The 21,481-nt window shown below is 32.9% G+C and overlaps 1 protein-coding gene across 1 annotated transcript; it reads left to right on the top strand.

Annotated features, from left to right (window-relative positions):
- LOC131652681 (uncharacterized) lies at positions 1-552 on the top strand. Its single transcript, XM_058922626.1, has one exon. The coding sequence runs from the start codon at positions 1-3 to the stop codon at positions 550-552; it is 552 nt and encodes a 183-aa protein (XP_058778609.1).
- Positions 553-21,481: the final 20,929 nt, after the last annotated feature.

Below are 21,481 nucleotides of genomic sequence, written 5' to 3' on the forward strand. Positions count from 1 at the left end.
ATGACCGGACAGAAGGAAGCATTTATAAATATTGATTCTTCATTTGGCTCAAAAGTTAAATTGGGCAATGGAGAACATGTCGAAGTGAAAGGGAAAGGAAGCATTGGAGTCACCACAAAGCAAGGAAGCAAAGTCATACATGACACGCTTTATGTGCCAGAATTAGACGAAAATTTGCTTAGCATTGGACAACTTCTGGAGCACGGCTATTCTCTAAACTTTGAGAATAGAGAGTGCAGAATTTTTGACTCAGAAAGAAGAAGTGTTACCGTTGTGAAGATGACTAGCAACAGGAGCTTTCCACTATCTTTCAACTATGAGAAAAATGTAAGCATGATGGCCAGAGAAGAGAATGACTCGTGTTTATGGCACAGGAAAAGTTACTCTATCAAAAGAAGATGGTGTATGGGCTGCCAAGAATCGAAGAAAAATCTGGTGTGTGTGAAGGATGTGTCCTTGGAAAACACCACCGGCAACCATTTCCAAAGGAAGGCGCATGGAGAGCCAAACAAGTGTTGGAACTTGTACACACAGATGTGTATGGCCCTATGAATACTTTGTCTCATGGCAAAAACAGGTACTTTATCTTGTTTATTGAAGACTTTACCCGCATGACTTGGGTATATTTCATGAGACAAAAATCTGAAGTGTTTGTAATCTTTAAGAAATTTAAAGCATTAGTTGAAAACAAAGTGGCTGATTTATAAAGATGCTGAGAAGTGATCGAGGGAAGGAGTACACCTCAAATGAATTTCACAAATTTTGTGAAGATGAAGGTGTTGAAAGACAGCTCACTGTTGGCTATACACCTCAGCAAAATGGTGTGTCTGAAAGAAAGAATCAAACTGTGATGGAGATGGTGAAATCTATGCTACTTGAGAAAGGTTTACCTAAAACCTTTTGGCCCAAGTCGTTAACACTGCTGTGTATTTGATGAACATGTGTCCAACAAAGGCCGTGTGGAAAAAGACTCCATTTGAAGCCTGGAGTGGAAGAACACCGTCGGTGAACCATCTTAAATTTTTTGGATGTGTTTGCTATGCTCAAATTCTAAAACAAAAGAGGACAAAGCTAGAAGAAACAAGTGAAAGATGTGTCTTTATTGGCTATAGTTCCATGTCAAAGGGCTATAGACTTTACAACTTGAAGACAAACAAGGTGATCATTAGTTGGGATGTTATATTTGATGAGAATGCTTCTTGGAATTGGGAAGAAGACAAAATGAAGGAGAAAACAATCCCTGCAATCATATTACAACAACAAAATTCAGCAGCTGAGAATGAGCAACCAGCTCCATGTACACCAAGTTCCGCATCCTCTCCAAGTTCACCAAGTTCAAGTTCATCATCTCCCAGCTCAACTCCAATAAAATTGAAGGATTTGAGTGATGTTTATGCAAGATGCAACTATTGTGTTGTGGAACTAGAAAATTTTGATGAAGCAATCAAAGAAGATGTTTGGAGGAATGCGATGCAAGAAGAGATAAATGCCATTGAGAAAAACAAAACATGGCAGCTAGTTGAAAAGCCAAATGACAAAGAAGCTATTGGAGTAAAGTGGGTGTACAAATTAAAGCATAATCCAGATGGGTCAATTCAAAGAGCCAAGGCTAGATTGGTAGTAAAAGGCTATGCACAATAGCCTGGAATTGACTATAGTGAAACTTTTGCCCCAGTTGCAAGATTGGATACTGTACGAACAGTTATTGCATTAGCAGCTCAGAAAGGGTGGAACCTGTACCAACTTGATGTGAAGTCAGCTTTCCTGAATGGAGAATTAAAAGAAGAGGTATATGTGCAGCAACCTCAAGGCTTTGTGACTAAAGGCCAAGAAGAAAAAGTTTACAAGTTGAAGAAAGCTCTCTATGGGTTGAAACAAGCCCCTAGAGCATGGTATAGTGAAATTGACAGCTACTTCATTCAACAAGGATTTCAAAGACGTCAGAGTGAGCATACCTTGTATGTGAAGCATCAAGGTAAAGATGATATCCTTCTTGTTGCCCTTTATGTTGATGATTTGGTGTATACGGGTAACAACAAGAAAATGGTTGAAAATTTTAAAATAAAAATGATGAAAAAATATGAGATGAGTGATCTTGGCTTGCTGCATCATTTTCTTGGTATTGAGGTTTACCAAGATGAATATGGAGTTATTATTTGTCAAAGGAGATATGCTGAAAAGATTTTGAAAAAGTTTGGCATGAATGGCTGCAAACCTGTTGATATTCCTTTAGTGGTGAATTAAAAATTAAAGAAGGAAGATGGTGGAAGATTAGTAGATGCAAGCATGTATAGAAGTTTGGTTGGAAGTTTGTGAAGGATAGAAAAACACTTAGAAAGGGGGGGTTTGAATAAGTGTAGCTTTAAAACTTGTAAGATAAAAACTATTTGCACAATGATTTTTATCCTGGTTCGTTGTTAACTAAACTACTCCAGTCCACCCCCTTGGAGTGATTTATCTCACCTGAGGATTTAATCCATTAATCACACAAGATTACAATGGTTTTCCACTTAGACAACTTCTAAGTCTTCTAGAGTATACTGATCACAACCTGATCACTCTAGGAACAAACTGCTTAGATACCCTCTAAGACTTTCTAGAGTATTCTGATCAACAACCTGATCACTCTAGTTCTTACAAATAAATGTAAACAAATTCTTTTAAGAGTTACAATGCTTCTTATAAAGCTATTATCACAACTGTGATTTTCTCTTAAGTTTAAGCTTAATCTCACTAATATATTACAACAGCAAAGTAGTGAGGTTGAAGATGAAGTTTGAGAGCTTTTTGAATTTGACAGCGTTTCTGTATATTTGCGCAAGTGTTGTATTCAGCTTCTCATCAGAACTTCTATTTATAGACATTTGAGAAGATGACCGTTGGGAGCATTTAATGCTTTGCGTAATCCGTACAGCATTGCATTTAATGTTTCACTTTTTTGTCAACTACCTCGAGCCTTGCTTTCGCTGTGTCTACTGACGTTGCCTTTAATAGCTACTAACGTTCCTTTTGTCAGTCAGCGTAGCCTGCCATCTTGTACTTGCTTCTGATCTGATGTTTGTGTAAACAACGTTTGAATATCATCAGAGTCAAACAGCTTGGTGCAGAGCATCTTCTTGTCTTCTGACCTTGAAATGCTTCTTAGCGTGATACCATGAGAACTTCAGTGCTTCTGCTTCTGATCTCAAGTCCTTCTGATGCTTCCATAGACCATGTTCTGATTCTGCTTGACCATCTTCTGATGTCTTGCTAGACCATGTTCTGATGTTGCATGCTGAACCTTCTGAGTCAGTGCTTCTTGCGCTGATTTTGTGCATACTCTTTATATAATTCCTGAAATGGAAATTGCATAGTATTAGAGTACCACATTATCTCATACAAAATTCATATACATTGTTATCATCAAAACTAAGAATATTGATCAGAACAAATCTTGTTCTAACAGTTTGTTTTATCTAACAGTTACACGACCCGATTTAATGTTTGCTGCTAGTTTGCTCTCAAGGTTCATGAGTAAACCGAGTCACTTGCACCTTGGAGCAGCAAAAAGAGTTCTAAGGTATGTCATGGAAACCATGGAGCATGGAATCAGGTTTGAAAAGAATTTTAAACTTGAATCTAATGGTTACTGTGGCAGTGATTGGGCCGGAAGTGTTGATGACATGAAAAGCACTTCTGGTTATGTGTTCAGCCTGGGATCAAGAGTAATTTCTTGGTGTTCAAAGAAACAAGACACTGTAGCGCAGTCTTCAGCTGAAGCAGAATATTTGGCAGTTGGTTTGGCTACACAACAATCATTGTGGTTGAGAAGAATACTTGAAGATATCGGAGAAAAGCAAGAAGAAAGTTTGTTGCTTCACTGTGATAATAAATCAGCAATAGCCATGGCGAAGAATCCTGTTTTCCACTGTCGAACAAGACATATTAATATAAAGTACGACTTCATTCAAAGTGTGATTGAAGATGGCGATGTGCAATTAGTGTTCTGCAGTTCACAAGAGCAGCTTGCAGACATTTTTACTAAAGCACTACCAAGAGGAAGATTTCAACAACTTAGAGAAGCAATGGGAGTTAAAGAGCAACACATTAAAGGGGAGTGTTAAAATTAATGTGTTGTAACCACCACTGGCTTTAGTAAGAATTATAAGAGAATTGCAACCATCAAATTCTAATTATTGTCTTTATTTGGGGTTATGTTAGAGTTATAACATTAAGATTGAGAGAACTAAGAGTCCTCATCTTAATTATCATCTTATTGTATTCTATGTCAGTTTTGATTCAAGCCTATATAAATGCTTTGTAATGCTAAGAAAGATAAAGCAGTTGGTGGTGAATTCAATAAAATAGCAGTTTTAAAGCATATCTTCCACCAGTGGAAGTATAGTGAGAAAAGTGTCATGTGCAGTTTTAAAGCATATCTTCCACCAGTGGAAATATAGTGCAAAAAGTGACTAAATCCAGTTTTCCTCTGCAGAATCCTGCAACACCATAATTTATCACATACCACCTCTAGAATACCACCAACAAAAAAAAATTGTACAAGCTAAAGTGATAGCTTTGGTAAAAAGGAGGTGTTGTTAGATGCTGGGTCTATTCACAATTGGTGAAAAATTGGAATGGCATAAAGTCCATCAAAGAGAACACAACTCAACAAGAGCCAATAGAGGATAAGCTCGAACCAAGACGTCGTAACAAAGTAGCATGGACTGCGATTTTATCATGCCGATCCTAAAGTGAAGGGTTATGTTCCTGTCTAGCAACAATAAGAATAGCAAAGTAACTACGATTCAATAATAATAATTATAGAAATACAGTTTTATTATACAAGTATTTTTCCTCTCTCTAATCTTATTTATAAGAAGAAAATAAATTGTTTTTTAGGTTAATAGAATATGCAATGTATCTTGTATACATATTGTCCATTTATATTAATTATTCAATGATTTAAAAAAATAAACTTTGTTTTATAAAATCGATGATTATTGAAGCCGGTGATTTTCCAGTCTCTTCCATCTCACCACACTGATACCACCACTTCACAACCAAACTCTAAGTCCAAAATTACTACCCTTGACGCCGCCCTATCCCTTAGAGAGTCTGCTTGTTTCAGCTTTAAAAAAATGATTTTTTCTTTATATTTTTTAAAATAGATTTTTTGAAAATCGTTTTTCAAAATATTACAAGCTTTTTTATATTCGTTTTTTCTAAAATGAAACACTAATTTTGACATCCTATAACATAAACATACATTATTGAATACCAAAACTTAGTCAAAATTGCAATTTTTTCGAAAAATTGTATTTTAAAAATGATTTTTATGAAAATCTATTTGAAATAACTTCAAAATTAAGTGATTTTTTGAAATTATGATATTCAATTTTTTTTACGATAAATACCTAAAATCACATTTTAATAATAATTATTTAAACAAAATCTTCATTTGAAACTTTTATAAAAAGTTTCTTTATAAAAATTCTTTTAACAAAATTATGTAACACTAAAAATCAACGTGGTAATATTTTGGGTGCCCCATATTTCTTGATTTTAAATGGAATTTACTTTCATGGAAGTAAGAATGGTTAGAGTCTATGATGACTTTCGCATTTAGTTCACAAAACCTGCATCTTTACAATTCTTTGCATAAAACTATGATGCAGTAGTAAGACAAATCTTAGAATAAATAAGTTATACAAATTGTTTCTGAACACTTACGAATAAAAGCGATATATATCCAATTAATTATTTTTAATTCAATAAAATAATGAACTCAAAACGATTAAGTTAAGTTTTTTTTTTAAAGAAACACGAGTGTTCGAACAAGCAAATGGTAGGACTTATGTCCGAACACTCGGAAAAAAAATTACATTTAATTAGTCCTTTTTTAATCTAGTTTTTACTTTAAAAAATTATTAGTTTAATTTTATAGCATTAGATAGTGGATTTGAATCTCTCCTTCAATTTATTTTCTTCAACTATCTCCTTCACACTTTTCTCTCTATCTTTTTCTAATATTTTCTCTCTCTTCTTCTTTTTATCATTTTTCTTAATACCATTAATTTAATTACACTTGCTTTTGGTGAAGGAGATGATCCATGATGTTAGATAATAAGTTGAGTTTATGATATTTTTTATTACAAATACACACCAATATATACATACATCTTATCTCCTATATTCAAACACAACAATGCTAAGTTACTTCTAACGTTTCCCTAATTAAGATTTAAATGACAAAGCCTAAATAAACATAAAAAATTGAAATAATAATAAAAAAAATTAAATAAACAAGTGAAATAAGGGAGGTATGATGAGAAAAATAGAATAGTATGACATTGGTCCCAAGCTATAAGAAAAATGCAAAAAATAGAAACAATAATGAAATAAGTAAAAGAAACAACATAAGTAAAATAAATGGGGTTGTAAAAATCAAAATAACATGGCATGGTTTAGGCCCTATTTTAGGTTAGCTAGAGGGTCCAGTAATTATGATCCAGAGAGTTGAACGATCCACCCCATCACGAATGGTACAAGTATGTTATTCTAATAAAGAATGTAGGCGATCTCATTCCAAGAGCAATCGAACAGATCTTCACACTCCATGCCAATAGACTAACAAGTGGTTATAATCGAAAATTAACACCGCTTCTCATATCTCCATCTAGATTCACCAGGAATGGCAAGTTCCACAGTTACTTGCTCTGCTACACAAAGAAAAGTTGCAACATTTGCTCAAGCTGTATGAGATCCACCACCTCTTTCGCATAACGATAGCAATCGAGTCCTCATAAATTCTCCACTCGCATCTTCGAATCAAGATCTCTTTCAACCTATAACTTCTCAAGGAGTATTTCGATCTCTCTCATTCTTAAGATCTACTCCACAATTTCAACGAGGCCAACCATCGCTCAGGCCTCCAGCATCGCTGATGGTACCTAGGCCGGAAGCATTACCTTGTTTCAAACTATTGCAAGCCAACCTTGGCGTGGAATGCGCTAATGAACTGCTAAATAGTGTTCACAACATGGTTCTGTAATAGAATTTGCAAAAAGTGCATGAAAGATTACTTCGTCTTAAGGAAAGCTTGCATAATGCAAATTTGAAAGGCAACATGGGGCTTGAGGTCATTTCCTAAAGGAGTCATACTGTCATCCATGAGGCAGCTGAATTTTAGTGGAATGAGACTCCAAGACCTTTAAGCCATCGAAGAATCTAGAGACATCAGACTCATGGTTTTAAATTGCGGTTGCGGATGTTGCGGTTGCGGTCAATGCGGTCGCTGTGTTGCGCATTGCGGCTGTTGCGGCGTGAAATTATTTTATACACGCACAAAATATAAAAAATATATAAAATTATTATAACTATTTATGTTTCTTGTATTTATAATGTTGTAATAGTTTCAATTCATTTTTAGGCTATTGTATAGTATTTATGTATAATTTAAGTTGAATTATAATTAAACAAATATTATCACAAATAATCTTGTAAGTTATTTAAACAAACATCGAAAGTAATTTTTCAAGTACATAATACAAATAAGTTACAATTTATTTAAAATAAAAGGACTAATGTCCTATGTTGCAATCTTGGTTGTGAAAAACAACATCATTTTGTCCCACAAAGATGTCTTCACTGCAAAAAAGAAAAGAAAAGATGACGATGATGAAACTCCTAATTAGTACGTTTAAATTGCAACTAATATTAAGACTTTTCATCACATATAGTTAACTAAATATAAATTCAAATGTTTGAAATATAACTTACATGACTCTTTCTACCACATAGTGGAATGCCGTGAATGAGCATAACTTGTACTTTCACTCTCACTATCATATCGTGTAGCTTCTTGTCCAAAGACATAACCAAAAACATCACCATTTGATTGTTGAAGATAAGGATTATGATCATTAATTGATTGTTGGTAGTACGGAGAAACTTGATCAATAGGATATTGGTTATAAGAGTTGAAATATGGATACTGGTAAACAGGTGGATAAGATTGTTGATTACCTTGTGAAGAATCGTCAATCCCAAAATCACTAAAACTATTAGCAATACTAGAAGAGGAAGAATCTTCAAGTGGAACATTTTGTTTTCTTTTCCCCTTTCTTCCAGATTGTGACACATTTTCTCTTGTCTCAAGTAGTGAGTTATCAGCTTGAACCATATCATTCAAGTTCCTATAACGCCTATAACCTAGTGGTATTTCATGATATGGATCAAGTTCTAATTGATCATCATCTTCTCCTTTATCTTCACCGCCTCCACTTCCTCCTTCACCCTCGTTAGCCACTTCATTACCACCTCCATCACCACTATTACCGCTTGGTGGACTTAAACCACCACCACTTTCATTAGATTCATTATTATCATCAACATTTTCATCATCTATATCAACTATCGGCAACCATTCTGCATTTTGAACTCCATCCAATATTGGATTTTCCCTCTCTTCTATCCAATGAGATAATGAATCTTCTTGAAATATATTGTCAAGATTTATCGGATCAAATTTGCTTCTATTTCTTCTTGACTCTTCCTTAATTTATCTCTCATTCTCAATTTCATGTTGTAATGTGTGAGGAAAAGCTTATGCAATTTTTTGTACTTCAATCTATTTCTTGTCTTTGTGTGGATATAGCTAAATGTACTCCAATTCCTCTCACAGTTTGTCGCAGAGATTGTTTGACTGACAACTTTCATAGGCAAACATTGAAGTTCAGGAGCGCATGAACCATGGTATTCCCACCATTGAGCTTTTAAAGAAGAAAAAAAAAGAAAATTATTGGTTAAATTAAAAATTAAATTTTATATATAAAAGTTATAAAAAAATTGTATTTTACCTGCATCCATCTTAGACCAAGATTTTTGAGCTATAGGCGTACCAAATGTTTCACTCTTTTCTCTAAAAAGTGTTAGCTAGGTAATATAACAAAACATATCAATACATAACCAATTTTTTCAATAAATAATTTATCATATGAAAATATAATATCCATTACTTACTTGGTTTAGAGATTTGATTTGATCATCCATGTTTCTTTCTAGCTTCATGATTACACTTTTTGTTCCATTAAATGTTTCTTTATACACAGCTATTCCATGTTCGATTCCATATTGAAATTGTGGATTAAGAAAATAACCTAGAAATCAAAATCAATTATTGAGGATATGATATTTCACATTTAAATTTCATGACCAAATTAAAATTATAAAATATATTGACATACCAGCAGAATGAAGGTCAGAGTGCATGAATGTCCAACGCTTGTCAATGATATCATTATATTTGGAATGATAACGAGAATTTTGTTGAATGGCTTGTTTTGCTCGACCAATGGCTTCATATATGAAACCCATTGTTGGTTTCTCATCACCATCAACTAGTCTCAAGACTTTTACAATTGGCTCAAATACTTTCAATATGTCATTAGCCTTACTCCAAAAGTCCCTACTCATAACAATTTTTCTTGCTTCATATTCCGGTACTTTCTTTTCTTTACCATACTTTTTTTCTAAATTCTTCAGAACTGAACATGGTTTCAAGACCTTGCTTTTGTCTTACAATTTCTTGAAGTTGTAGAAATTGTGTTGCAAATCGGGTAACACCAGGACGAACAATATCTCTACCACCAGTATATTTTTTCATGAGACTCACAATATACGTGTGATTATAGATGAATGTTGTCACCATTTTTGCTTCACTTAATAAATTGTGTATGCTTTTCTTTTTTCCTATATCCTCTAAGCAAAGATCTAAACAATGAGCTGCACAAGAAGACCAATATAAATGTGGCCTCTTCTCCATTAGCTTTTGACTAGCTGCTTTTAATGCGGCTTAATTGTCTGTTACCACTTGAACTACACACTCTTCTCCCACTTCTTCCACAACTTTATGCAACAATTGAAAGTAGTAGTCAGTGTTTCTACTATCAACATCAGAAGCATCGACAGATTTCCAAAAAATAGTACCCTTATGACAATATACCAAGAAATTCATAATATGAGTATGGTTGATATTATCTGTCCAACCATCACACATTATTGTTGTTCCTCTTTCTTGCCAAATTTTTTTCATACCATTTGTCCACTCCAACATTTTCTTATATTTAGCTTCCAAATAAACATTTGAGATTTCATAAGGAGTTGGGCACTTGGCTTTTCCCACCTCAGAAGCAGTATAATTCAAATTATGCAACCATGGAGAGTTAGATAAATTCATAGGCAAACGCTCGTAAATTATAAATTTACTTACATCCTCTCCAAGCCTTTTTCTCCAAGTCTTCAAAAAGCCTTTACCAGCTCTTGGTTGCTTCATACTTTTGCTCCTAACAAGATCAATACTTTTGCTTCATACTTTTTACCTCCACTAACACTTACACGAGAGCTTCCACCATGTTCATATACATTTTTAGAAGCTCTTGTTTCTGTTTTGAATTGTTGCATATTTTCCCATTCTCGATGCTTTCTTGTGTTGCATATCTTAATTGATTATCAACAAGAGTATTCACATCTTCATCTGTATCTTCACCATCTCCTCTTAAACGTTCTTAAAATTCTTCTTTCCTTCTCTTAGAATCATTTCTCTTTGCTTTAGAATCAATTAAAATTTTCATCATATTTTCTCTAACCATAGTCGTTACTCAACCACAAGTCGCAACCTGTCCTTTCATGTGTGCTATATGTTGCTTCAATCTTGTAATGCCACCTTTTATTACTATATTACAAAGTTTGCGTGAAGATTGTTGCGACTTCCGGGTTCTGGAGTTCCAAAATACCATCCAATATCATCACTTGGAGCATCATCCAAACCTTTTGTAGGAAATTGTTCTCGTGGAGGCATTATTCAATGATACCTATTAATTGAATATATAAATAATTAGTTATAAATATAAAATTTAAATAAAATACACTATCTTTAAATTTTAATTATTTAATTTAAATAAATAAAAAGTATTTTTCAAAAAGATTAAATATTTATCTTAAAAAAAGACACAAAAATTATAAATTCTTTAAAAAAATTAAAATTATTAAATAAATCATTTTCTTACAAATTTAATTAATTAACTAACATAAATAAAAATTGTTGTTCAAAAATATAAAATAATTTTTAAACACTAGCATAATTAAATAAATGTAAAATTAAATTAATTATCCTTACATCACAAAATTATTTATTTTACTTTGATTTATTTTTTACCTACCAAATTTTTAACCTAAAATTTATTTTCCCTCTATAGATTTGCTCCCAAAATTTTAGCTAATTAAGTTAACTAAAAAAACATTTTATATTTTATTCATATGCCACTGCATGAAACGTGGCTTTACCATTATCACATGTTCCACTTCCAAGTGCATAAGTGAATCACATGTTCAAGTGCATAAATGAATCACAACAAGCTAATAAATGGCGGTGAAGAACAATACATTGCGGTGAAGAAGAACAACAACACAGTTACTAAAAACAAGCCATTTAACTTCAAAGATGTAAAATCATTCTTCAAATCTCTCTTCATTTCTAAAAGCATTATAATACTTCTGAAATAATTAGTGAAATGAGGCAGAAAATTACATACCCAACACTGCCAGCAGTATGAATGAAGCTGGAAAGGAGAGGAAGAAACTTGCATCAGATTTAAACACCCAGCGAAATAGAGAGAAATTCTGATTAAGTATTAAAACTCAATGAAGCAAAAGTAAGTTAAATACAAGTTTTACATGCATTTGGACTCTCAGAGCAGTAGAAAAGAGACATAAAGTGAAGGTAAACTCTAAATTGATCATAAGATTCTTATTCTAATGTCTAAACTCTGAAAATTTTCTGCTTGTGTACGAGATTCTCTGTTATGTGTAAGATTCTTTTGCTTGCTTGTGTATTATGAGATTATCTGTTATGTGTAAGATTCTTCTGCTCTGTTATGTGTAAGATTCTTCTGCTTTAGCTTTATTGAAAATGAATCTGAACTGAACGTGGAACATTTGACCGTTGTGGTTCGATGCGGTCCGTTGCGGTCAAAACACCGTTATAATGCATTATTAACTATTCTGTTCCGTTGCCGATGCGTTACTAACCGCAAACGCAATATTGCGGCCGCATCAGGTGATGCGGTCCACAATTTCAAATCCAGATCAGACTCTCGCTTTTGCTCTTGAAGGATGTAGAGGTAGTCACACCCCCTCCCCCGAGGTCTGACGCGCTAAGAAGGAAGAAGAACAAATGAAGAATCCTTTGGTTAAAAACTGAAATAAGCATCCTCTTTCTACGCGTATCATGGAAAGTCAGATATCAAAATCATTGAAGAAGCCTGAGAAGCTAAATGGTTATGAAGGATAGAGAGATCTTGTTGAACATGAGCAACATGTTGACGATCATCTAGATTACTAACACGTTGATGATGCAGAAGTGTAAAATCTTTGCATTAACTCTAACTCGATCGACTATAATCTAGTTCAAATCTCTTACTAGCAAGTGCATTAATTCATGGATCAACTGGTGTGAAAACATCATTGTTTGCTTCACCATCCGTAAGAGGCAACCTACAACAATATCCACACTCAGTAAGATTACATAGGGAGAAAAGGATAGTTTAAAGTCATATATTGATCACTTTATGAAAGTAGAAGTGGGAGGCTACAACAAGATCCTAAAATGTTATATTTTTGAAAATGGCTTGAAGCTAGATAGCTCATTCAAAGAGAAACTAGGGTGTAAGGAGGCTCTTAGTTTGTAAGAGCTATTGAATAAGGCTCACACCTTTATTAATTATGAAGAGAAAATTATTTCACGAGGAGATAACTAGGTATCCAAAAAAAATAGGCTTCGATCGGTCATCGAGGAAGAAGTCCGATCGATGTAGAGAAGAAAGCGATTGTGGGACCCGTTGTCGGTTTAACAAGTACACTCCCCTCAACACCTCTTGGGAGAAAATCTATAAACAATATGATAACATTGATTTTCCCAAAACCAAGATAAAGAATCCTTTCTAGGTCAAGGAGTCTTCCCAGACCGATAAATTAAAGTATTTTCGTTTCCAAAAATTTATGAACATACCTCCAAAAACGGCATCCAATTGAAGGATGCCATCAAGGATTTGATAAAGAGGAGTCATCTGTTTATATACACCAAAGACGGAAAGAGAGATCAGGATGAATCCTTAAAGAGAAATTCCTAGCCAATACTGTAAATAACGTGACATCGGGCAAAGAAGAAAGCAGCAAGAAAGAAGAGACACATAAAGGGAAGCACGAGCATATTGCGGCTATCACTGGAGGCGCCCCAAACAAAAATGCCTCGTCTAAGGGGACGATGAAGAGGCGTATTGTAGAGCTAATGGTCGTCAATAATAAAGGCGGAAAGACCTCAATCAAGGGCCTAGAAAGGCCGATGCTCAGTTTCTAGGATAGTGAAAAGGTCGGGAATATAGAATTATATCTTCCTTTTAGTCATAGCAATCATGGTCAGTCACATTGACGTTTACCGAATATTGATTGATGGTGGCAGCTCTTGTGACATAATGTACTCAAATCGTTTTTAGAAAATGGACCTAAAGAAAGAAAATTTATGGTCGTATGAGGGATCCAATTTTTAGGCCTTCAATGATGATTGTCGTGGGGAAGGGGAAGGATGTTAGGACTGTCGACTCGTAGTTTTTAGGGGTTACCTGCAAAGGCATCTACAACTGTATCATCACCAAATCCTTTTATGGTATCCTTAGACGATGTAGCATCCCCGATTCATCTCAAGCTGAAGTTCCACAACCTCCACGATGAACTAATCACGGTAAATTCCACCCTTGTTGGAGCTAATAGAATCTACCAAGTCTTGCAGCAAGATCAAAAGGAAGGGGAATGCGAAGACATGGAGATTAATATGGCTTCCCTCACCAGAAAACTACGGGATATGAATATTTATCTCTCCACAGGTAAAATAGTTACGCCATCCAGACGAGAAAGGGTGTCTAATTTTAACAAACTGCAAGAGGAAGGGCAAATAAGCGGTAACACATGGAATAAGTATAACAGTATCGTACCCAGAGGGAGTGCTGTTACTTATATTTGATATTTGTATAAACTATATTCTTTTGATTTAAGTATGAGCAGAGAAAACAATAATATTGATGCTAACAAGTTCAGTTTCACTTAAAACAAGTATCAAAAGTGAAGTGAGAAGGATTGGAAATATGTTAAGAGTTATTGAGTTGAGCTTTGATCCATTTATATTTTAGAAGTAAATATGTGTGATGATGAGTAGTGTCGTGACATGTGAGGTCAGAGTGGTCTTGTGGTGCATCTCTACAACATCAAAGCATGCAAATAAATGGAGAGGGAACAAATCTCTAAGTCTCACTTATAACCCTAATATGTGTCTTTTTGTATTCTGAAATCCTCGATAGTTGTAGCTTTTTATCTCTAAGAAAGCTAGGTAAGTGAATATCTCTATCCTACTTATTCAACCATTTTTATTAAGAAAATTACTTATTGTTGGATCTCTCACAATAAGAAGTTGTTATCTATTCCTAAGTTGGCCAGACAAAGAAAAAGATTTATAATAAGTTAACATATAATAAAACAAGTCACTAAACCATAAAACATGTAACATAAAACAACTTAATTTTAACTTCACATTGCTCAACTACAAAAGGTTTAGCTCATGATGAGCTAAGTAAAAACTACAAGCATGATTCTCAGAAGCAACATCTCTAAACAAAATATGAAAAAGAGATCTAAGCCTAAGAGGAACTTAGAAGCTCCTTAAGACGGATAATCTTCAAGAGACGCTTCTAGTTGCGCCAGCGCTCATCAGTAGGTACTGGATTGGGTGAGAAGAAGAAAACTCTATCAACTCCCTACTTCCTCACACTTTGTATCTTCTGTATTTTCTCTTAGAATGCTAAACTCATTTTCAATTTCATCTAGGTCCTATTTATAGACTTGAGCTAGGGTTTCTTGCATTAGATCATGGGCTTAAAATGAGAAAATCACATCAAACCCATCACCATATTTCTTATGCTTAGTCAACAAGGAATCTGATATAAGGCATGTGGGGGACAAAGCATTCTGTGGCAGGCTGCAGACAGTGCAACAGACTGCACAGTGTACTATGGTATCTTCTTTTGTCTTCTAGTTCCATCAAGCCTTATCTTTGAATTCAAATGTTTTCTCTTTTCAACTCAGAAAAGATTCATTCTAATGATTTCTTCCTTCCACGTTGGCCATAGAATCAAGCTGATTTCACTATTAATTTCCCTTTTTTCAAGTCCATCTTCTCTCTTCAACTTATGTTATTCGTCACAGACGACTACAGTCATGATTCTGCTCGAGAAAGTTAACCTTAAATTAAGCAAAAATACATTAAAACAACAAAAGGGAGCACCTATTATGCTCTAAGCTAAACTTGTAAAAATAAATAAAATGCAATGGAATAACAATTAAAAAGCAAATTAAAACCTAATAAAGACAAAGATTAAGGTATGTATTAACTCACAAAATATGGGTTAATATTACCTGCAAAGGCATCTACAACTGTATCATCGCCAAACCCTCTGGTTTCCTTAGACGATGTAGCATCCCCTACTCGCCTCAAGCTGAAGTTCCACAACCTCCATATGAACTAATCACGATAAATTCCACCCTTGTTATAGCTAAGAGAATCTATCAGATCTTGAAGCAAGACCAAAAGGAAGGGAAGTGCAAGGCCATGGAGATCAGTATGGCTTTCCTCACCAGACAACTAAGGGATATTAATATTTGTCTCTCCACATGTAAAATAGTTACGCCATCCAGAAGAGAAAGGGTGTCTAATTCTAGCAAACTATAAGTGGCAGGGTGAATAAGCGGTGACATACCCACCTTATTATGTTAATAGTTTTATGCAAAGAAAATTACACCATCACAATGTATCGCGATATATTCATTTGAAGAAATAAGAATATCCTTCTGAAATATCTTTTTTCTTTGTGACTATGAAAGGTAATGAAGAGTCAGGGGCATGACAAGGAAGATCGAAGCTCCATCATAAAGACTCAAGAGTGTTGTTATAAATGCCATAGGCGTACGACTACAACAATTAAAATTCCATAATGTAAAGCACACACATAGAGAAAGTGGTACAATCATTAAATTGGCAATAATCGGCTCACCCCTTCTTGGTATTTAGCCACTCTAAAGGCTGTGGTGGGTCAACCACACGTCAACCTCGGAATAGGTTTACACTGGGTTGGGTAAGGGGTATTAACCCTTTGTGGGGCATGACTCTAGAGACATCCAATAAACTTAGAGCGTAAATCTTATAAAGTTAAAGCAACACCTGAAGCAATATACACGAGTTTAACCCGCACACCTTAATCACGTAACATCTATATCCAAATATCAAATTCTTATACACACATTTTCTAATGGACGGTGTTACATTTACATAAACAAACCAATTAGAAACATTAAAAAAAGGAGTAAGGCATGGCTAATTTTTGAGCGAGACAATTTTTCCATCTTCAACTATATGATTTGGTCGTACTTTCTCCCTAGAAATACGCAAATGAGAGTAAAACTTCTCCACTTGCAACAAAGCATAATCAAAAGAGTCGAAGATAGACGCAAGGATGACGTCAATTGCTTTATCTAGTTTTTTTAGCCAAAGAGATATTCTCAAGGTTTAAATTCTCGAGATCCCCTATAGCGGTTGTAAGGGATACCTTTATAACAGATAGCAAAGCTTGAGCAGAAGCCAGAGATTTATCTTTCCTTTCCACCTCTCCCACTAGTAACTTTACCTGATCAACTAAAGAGGCATGGAGGTTGAAATCAATCGAGGCATCACTCATCTCGGTAAGAGAAATAAAAGCCTTATTTACTTCATGCATGTATGTACCACACTGAAGCATCATATCACAAACACTATCCTACAATAGTTGTACCTCTTTACAAAGCCGGTATACCAAAATAAAATCCATATGACCGACTATACAAATGGCCAAAACAAGTTGTAGCTCGTCAGGGGTAGTACGTCAGGGTTAAAATTTCTTCCTCGAGAACTCCATCAGACATGCTAGCAAGGTAATAGCAATCTTCTTTTGAAGTAGACGCTCGATGCTCCTTTGGAGTACGGGGTCCCGACCGAGACAAGGGGACATGAGCTAGAATTCCTAAAATGCATAACACCCTTTCGTAACTTAAATAATATCAACACCAGATTAAGCACTGGAGCAATTTTGCCTCGAGACCGTGGTGAATCCTGCTGAGAGGACCGAATTAATCTCCCTATTACTCCAACCAGAGAGTGGGGACGATGGTCAATCTTAGAACATTCGAAGGGTCGATAATCGTTGGGAAAGCTCGGGCTCCCCTCTTTATTTAATGAATTATTTCCTCACACTTCATTGAATCTACATATGGAAATTGTCAAAACGTTAGGAAATATTGTACATAAAAATAACTAACATCGAAGGATAAACATACTAGAAGCTTACAACTCAGAAAGTGAACTTTGAAAAACACGAAAAATTGAAGAATACAAATAATAATAATTATAATAATAATAATTATAATAATAATAAATATGTTTCTTTTATATATATATATATATATATATATATATATATATATATATATATATATATATATATATATATATATATATATATATATATATATATATATATATATATATATATATATATATATATATATATATATATATTAAAACTAGAAAAATATCAAGATTTGTAACTTTTTTTTTGTTTTTGTTATCAAAGATTGGAATGAAATATTTTTTTAGATTAATTGAAACAATAATAAATAACTATGAATCAAATTAAAATATAAAGAAATTTTATATTTTTTAAATTTTTCTTATAAGATAAATTGAAAATAACAATAATGATAAATTACAATTAAATTAAGATTATCATCATTTTTATTTAAAAATTTAATCTCAAAAAATGGGGTAAATGAATAAATTTCAATTTGATTATTCTTGAGATTTCTCGTCAAAAGTAAAAAATGTGTCAAACAAAAAAAAAATTATATGTAGACTAGACATATCTCTTACGAAATTTTTAAGAGTCTTGCTAACCAGTGCCCTCAGGGCAATGGTTAAGCATTCTAAAAAAAGAAAATATTTTATAGAAAATTTAATATTTCAATTTTTGAGATATTAAATACGCAGATTATCAAAATAATTTTATTATTTTGAAATGCTTAACAATTGTCCTGAGGACACTAGTTAAGCGGACAAAATTAGAGTACTATAAATATCATGCTTTGATTCTTGTTGATTGGGATGGGAATGAAATAGAGATAATATAGCGGGTGGATAAAGCTGACCTCTGATTGAACCTATATGACATTTAGTAACAAAATTGAATGTTATTAATACATAAAGGAAAATGCTAATTTAAGAAAACATAAAAATAAGAAAGGCAAGAATAAATCTCAATCATTTATTATCACCACCACACCCCATGATTTCTATTAAAAAAGAAATTAAATTAAAAATAAATTAAAAATTTTCCTATAATATAGTGATATGTGTTCATTCTTACATTTCTTCTCCAATTTCCTTCGTACTAAATAACATTACTCTAATAATAATAGTAATAAAATAATAATAATAATAATAATTACTCTAATAATAATAATAATAATAAGCAATTTGTATCTAGCGCCTGAGACCTTGAGAGGAACACACTCTCAAGACCCAAGCGATTCACCGCTAGACCACACACGCACACATAATAATAATAATAATAATAATAATAATAATAATAATAATAATAATAATAATAATAATAATAATAATAATAATAATAATAATAATAATAATAATAATTTTGAGGATGGTAAATATATGTGGGGCAAACAACAATTCCAATTAAAATAAATAATCTCAAATAACAAAATAATAATAATAATAATAATAATAATAATAATATTAATTTTAAGGATGGTAAATATATGTGGGGCAAACAACAATTCCAATTAAAATAAATAATCTCAAATAACAAAATGATATGTAAGAAAATTCATAGCAAAAAAGTAGAAAATAAAAGATGAGAATAGAAAGAACTTGTTTGTCTAATTGGATCTACTCTTAAAAATAGAAACTCTTCTAGTCAATATACTTCATATAATTGTTACAAGAAATTATAAAAAAAAAAATTTAGAAAAATAGTCACTCAAGTTTCTAATTTAAAACCTTTTTTTTTTCTCAGCTATAGATAAATCACATAATTTTAAGATATTTAAAAGTATTTTTCAATCTCTTAAACATTTTCAAAAAAATTTCAAAATCCAATAATTTTAAGGAATTTTATCCTCCCTCTCTAAATTTCTTTACAAAGATTGTCACATCTTCCTTACCATCAATAACTTATGGATCAGTTGGATGTTAGTTGTTATGATTATGTATTTATATTGTTCTTTACCATCAATATAAGTTTTATATAAATAGGAACTTTTTAGCTCCAGAAATAAATAAATTCATATTTAGTGAACTAAAATTTTCTCAAAATATTTTTTTGTTATTCCTTTATTATTTTTAATATATGAGAATAATAAAATTAATTTTATTTTATTAAATATTTTTATTGATATGTTTAATTATAAATATGTAATTCATGTCAAAGTTTTTAAAATATTTTTTAAAAAAAATCGTCAATTTATTCATTTGTATTTAATTAGTCTAAATTGATAGGCAAAACAAATCCACCTACCACTTGTTAAATGTTAATGTCACACAGTTCAATAGTTCAATCAATGTTAATGTCACACAGTTCAACGGTGAATTATTTTAAGCGTAGGGCACGTGTTAAGTATATTATAATTAGAAAAAGTTAAATATAATTAAATGCAATAAAGTTATATTTAAAGTTTTGATACATTGAATGCACAAGTTTCAAGAAATAATTTCTATAAATATCTCATTAATTTGTGTCCTTAGAGCACATGTTAGCTTTTCCGTTATTTTAATACTCCCTCCGTTTTTTATTATAATAGCATGTTTGGTTTGGCTTTTAGAAGGGCCAAAAGCACTTCTACAAATGTAGAATTGATTTTGAGATGTTTGTTTAGGCAAAAGTAGAATTGATTCTGTCTCCAGAATTGATTCTACTTGAAGCTAGAATTTGTAGCTTCTGCTTCTAGAATTGATTCTGGATGTTTTTTACACTGAAATTTATTATTCAACTCACTTTTACATAAATGTATCCAAACATAAATCAATTCTGCTAAACTCAATTCTGATAGAATCAACTCTACCAAACTCAATTCTACTAGAATCAATTTTGTCCACCGTCAATCCAAACACACTCTCGTTTTGGAAAAAATTGTATTTAAATATAAGTCGTTTTACAATTCCAATGAATAATTAATGTTATTTTTCCTATTATATCCTTAAATATTTATTATTCTATCTCATTTCAATTATATAAATTTATCTTCAACATGTCATAAATGAAGGATAATTTTGTAAAAACCTTCATAATTTCTCATTTTCATACAATAACTATTATTTTTCTTAAACTATTTTTCTTAAACTGTGTGAAAAGTCTAAAACGACTTATAATAAAAAACGGAGGGAGTAATTTATTTTATCAAAATTAGTTAATTTTATAATTCTATGAAAAGTTGTGAAATTTCAAATGAGTAATGATGAGTTAGACTAGTTATGCTCAATTTGAAAGTAACTAGTGAACCCCCATCCACATACACACGAAGACAAACTTACATTGTAGGGGACCGTGATCTACTCGAGACGTCTAGAGATTTCTGAATACTTAATTAATTATGATTAATACTCAAAATTATCAATTGCTCCTTGATCAGTTCAATTGTTGTTTTATTAACATTTTAAAAGTAGTATTTGTCTTTATACAATGTTGATCAATTTGGTTCATTTGTCTCATTCACCTAAGCTTAGACATGGCAACGGGGCGTGTCGGGGACGGTTTTTACGTTTCCCAAACCCAAACCTAAAACTCCAATCAATCTCCGTTACCCGCCCCAAACCCAAACGGGGATGGAGAATTGAAACCCAAACCCGTCCCAAACGGGTTCGGGTTAAGTTCGGGTATCCCCGTCCCGCCACCATCTATTTCGTAAAATCAGTTTTTTTTAATAAAAAAATTTACTTTATCAAAAATCAAATTACATTATAAATAACAAAAGAAAAAACAATCTCAAAAATTTTCATACACACTTCAAACATTTAAAATAATAAATACAAATCAAATTATCAAAACATCAACCGCATATTTTTTTTATATAAATTATGAAATATAAATAATAATGTACATGATAAAATAAACGGGGTGGGTTTGGGGACGGTTTGGGGTAGGTACTAGTGTCCCCATTACCCAACCCGTCTCCATATTTTATAATCAGGGAAAACCCAAACCCGAACCGAAACTCATTCAAAGCGGGTTTTTCCCGTCAACTTCGGAGCGGATTCGGATGGGTACCCGCGGGTCTGGGTTTTATTGTCATGTCT

This window comes from Vicia villosa, linkage group LG1 (genome assembly GCF_029867415.1).
Source record: "Vicia villosa cultivar HV-30 ecotype Madison, WI linkage group LG1, Vvil1.0, whole genome shotgun sequence".
NCBI classification, from domain to species: domain Eukaryota; kingdom Viridiplantae; phylum Streptophyta; class Magnoliopsida; order Fabales; family Fabaceae; genus Vicia; species Vicia villosa.

Coding starts and splice junctions, on each gene's coding strand:
- LOC131652681 (XM_058922626.1), top strand. CDS start 1: ATGACCGGACAGAAGGAAGCATTTATAAATATTGATTCTTCATTTGGC.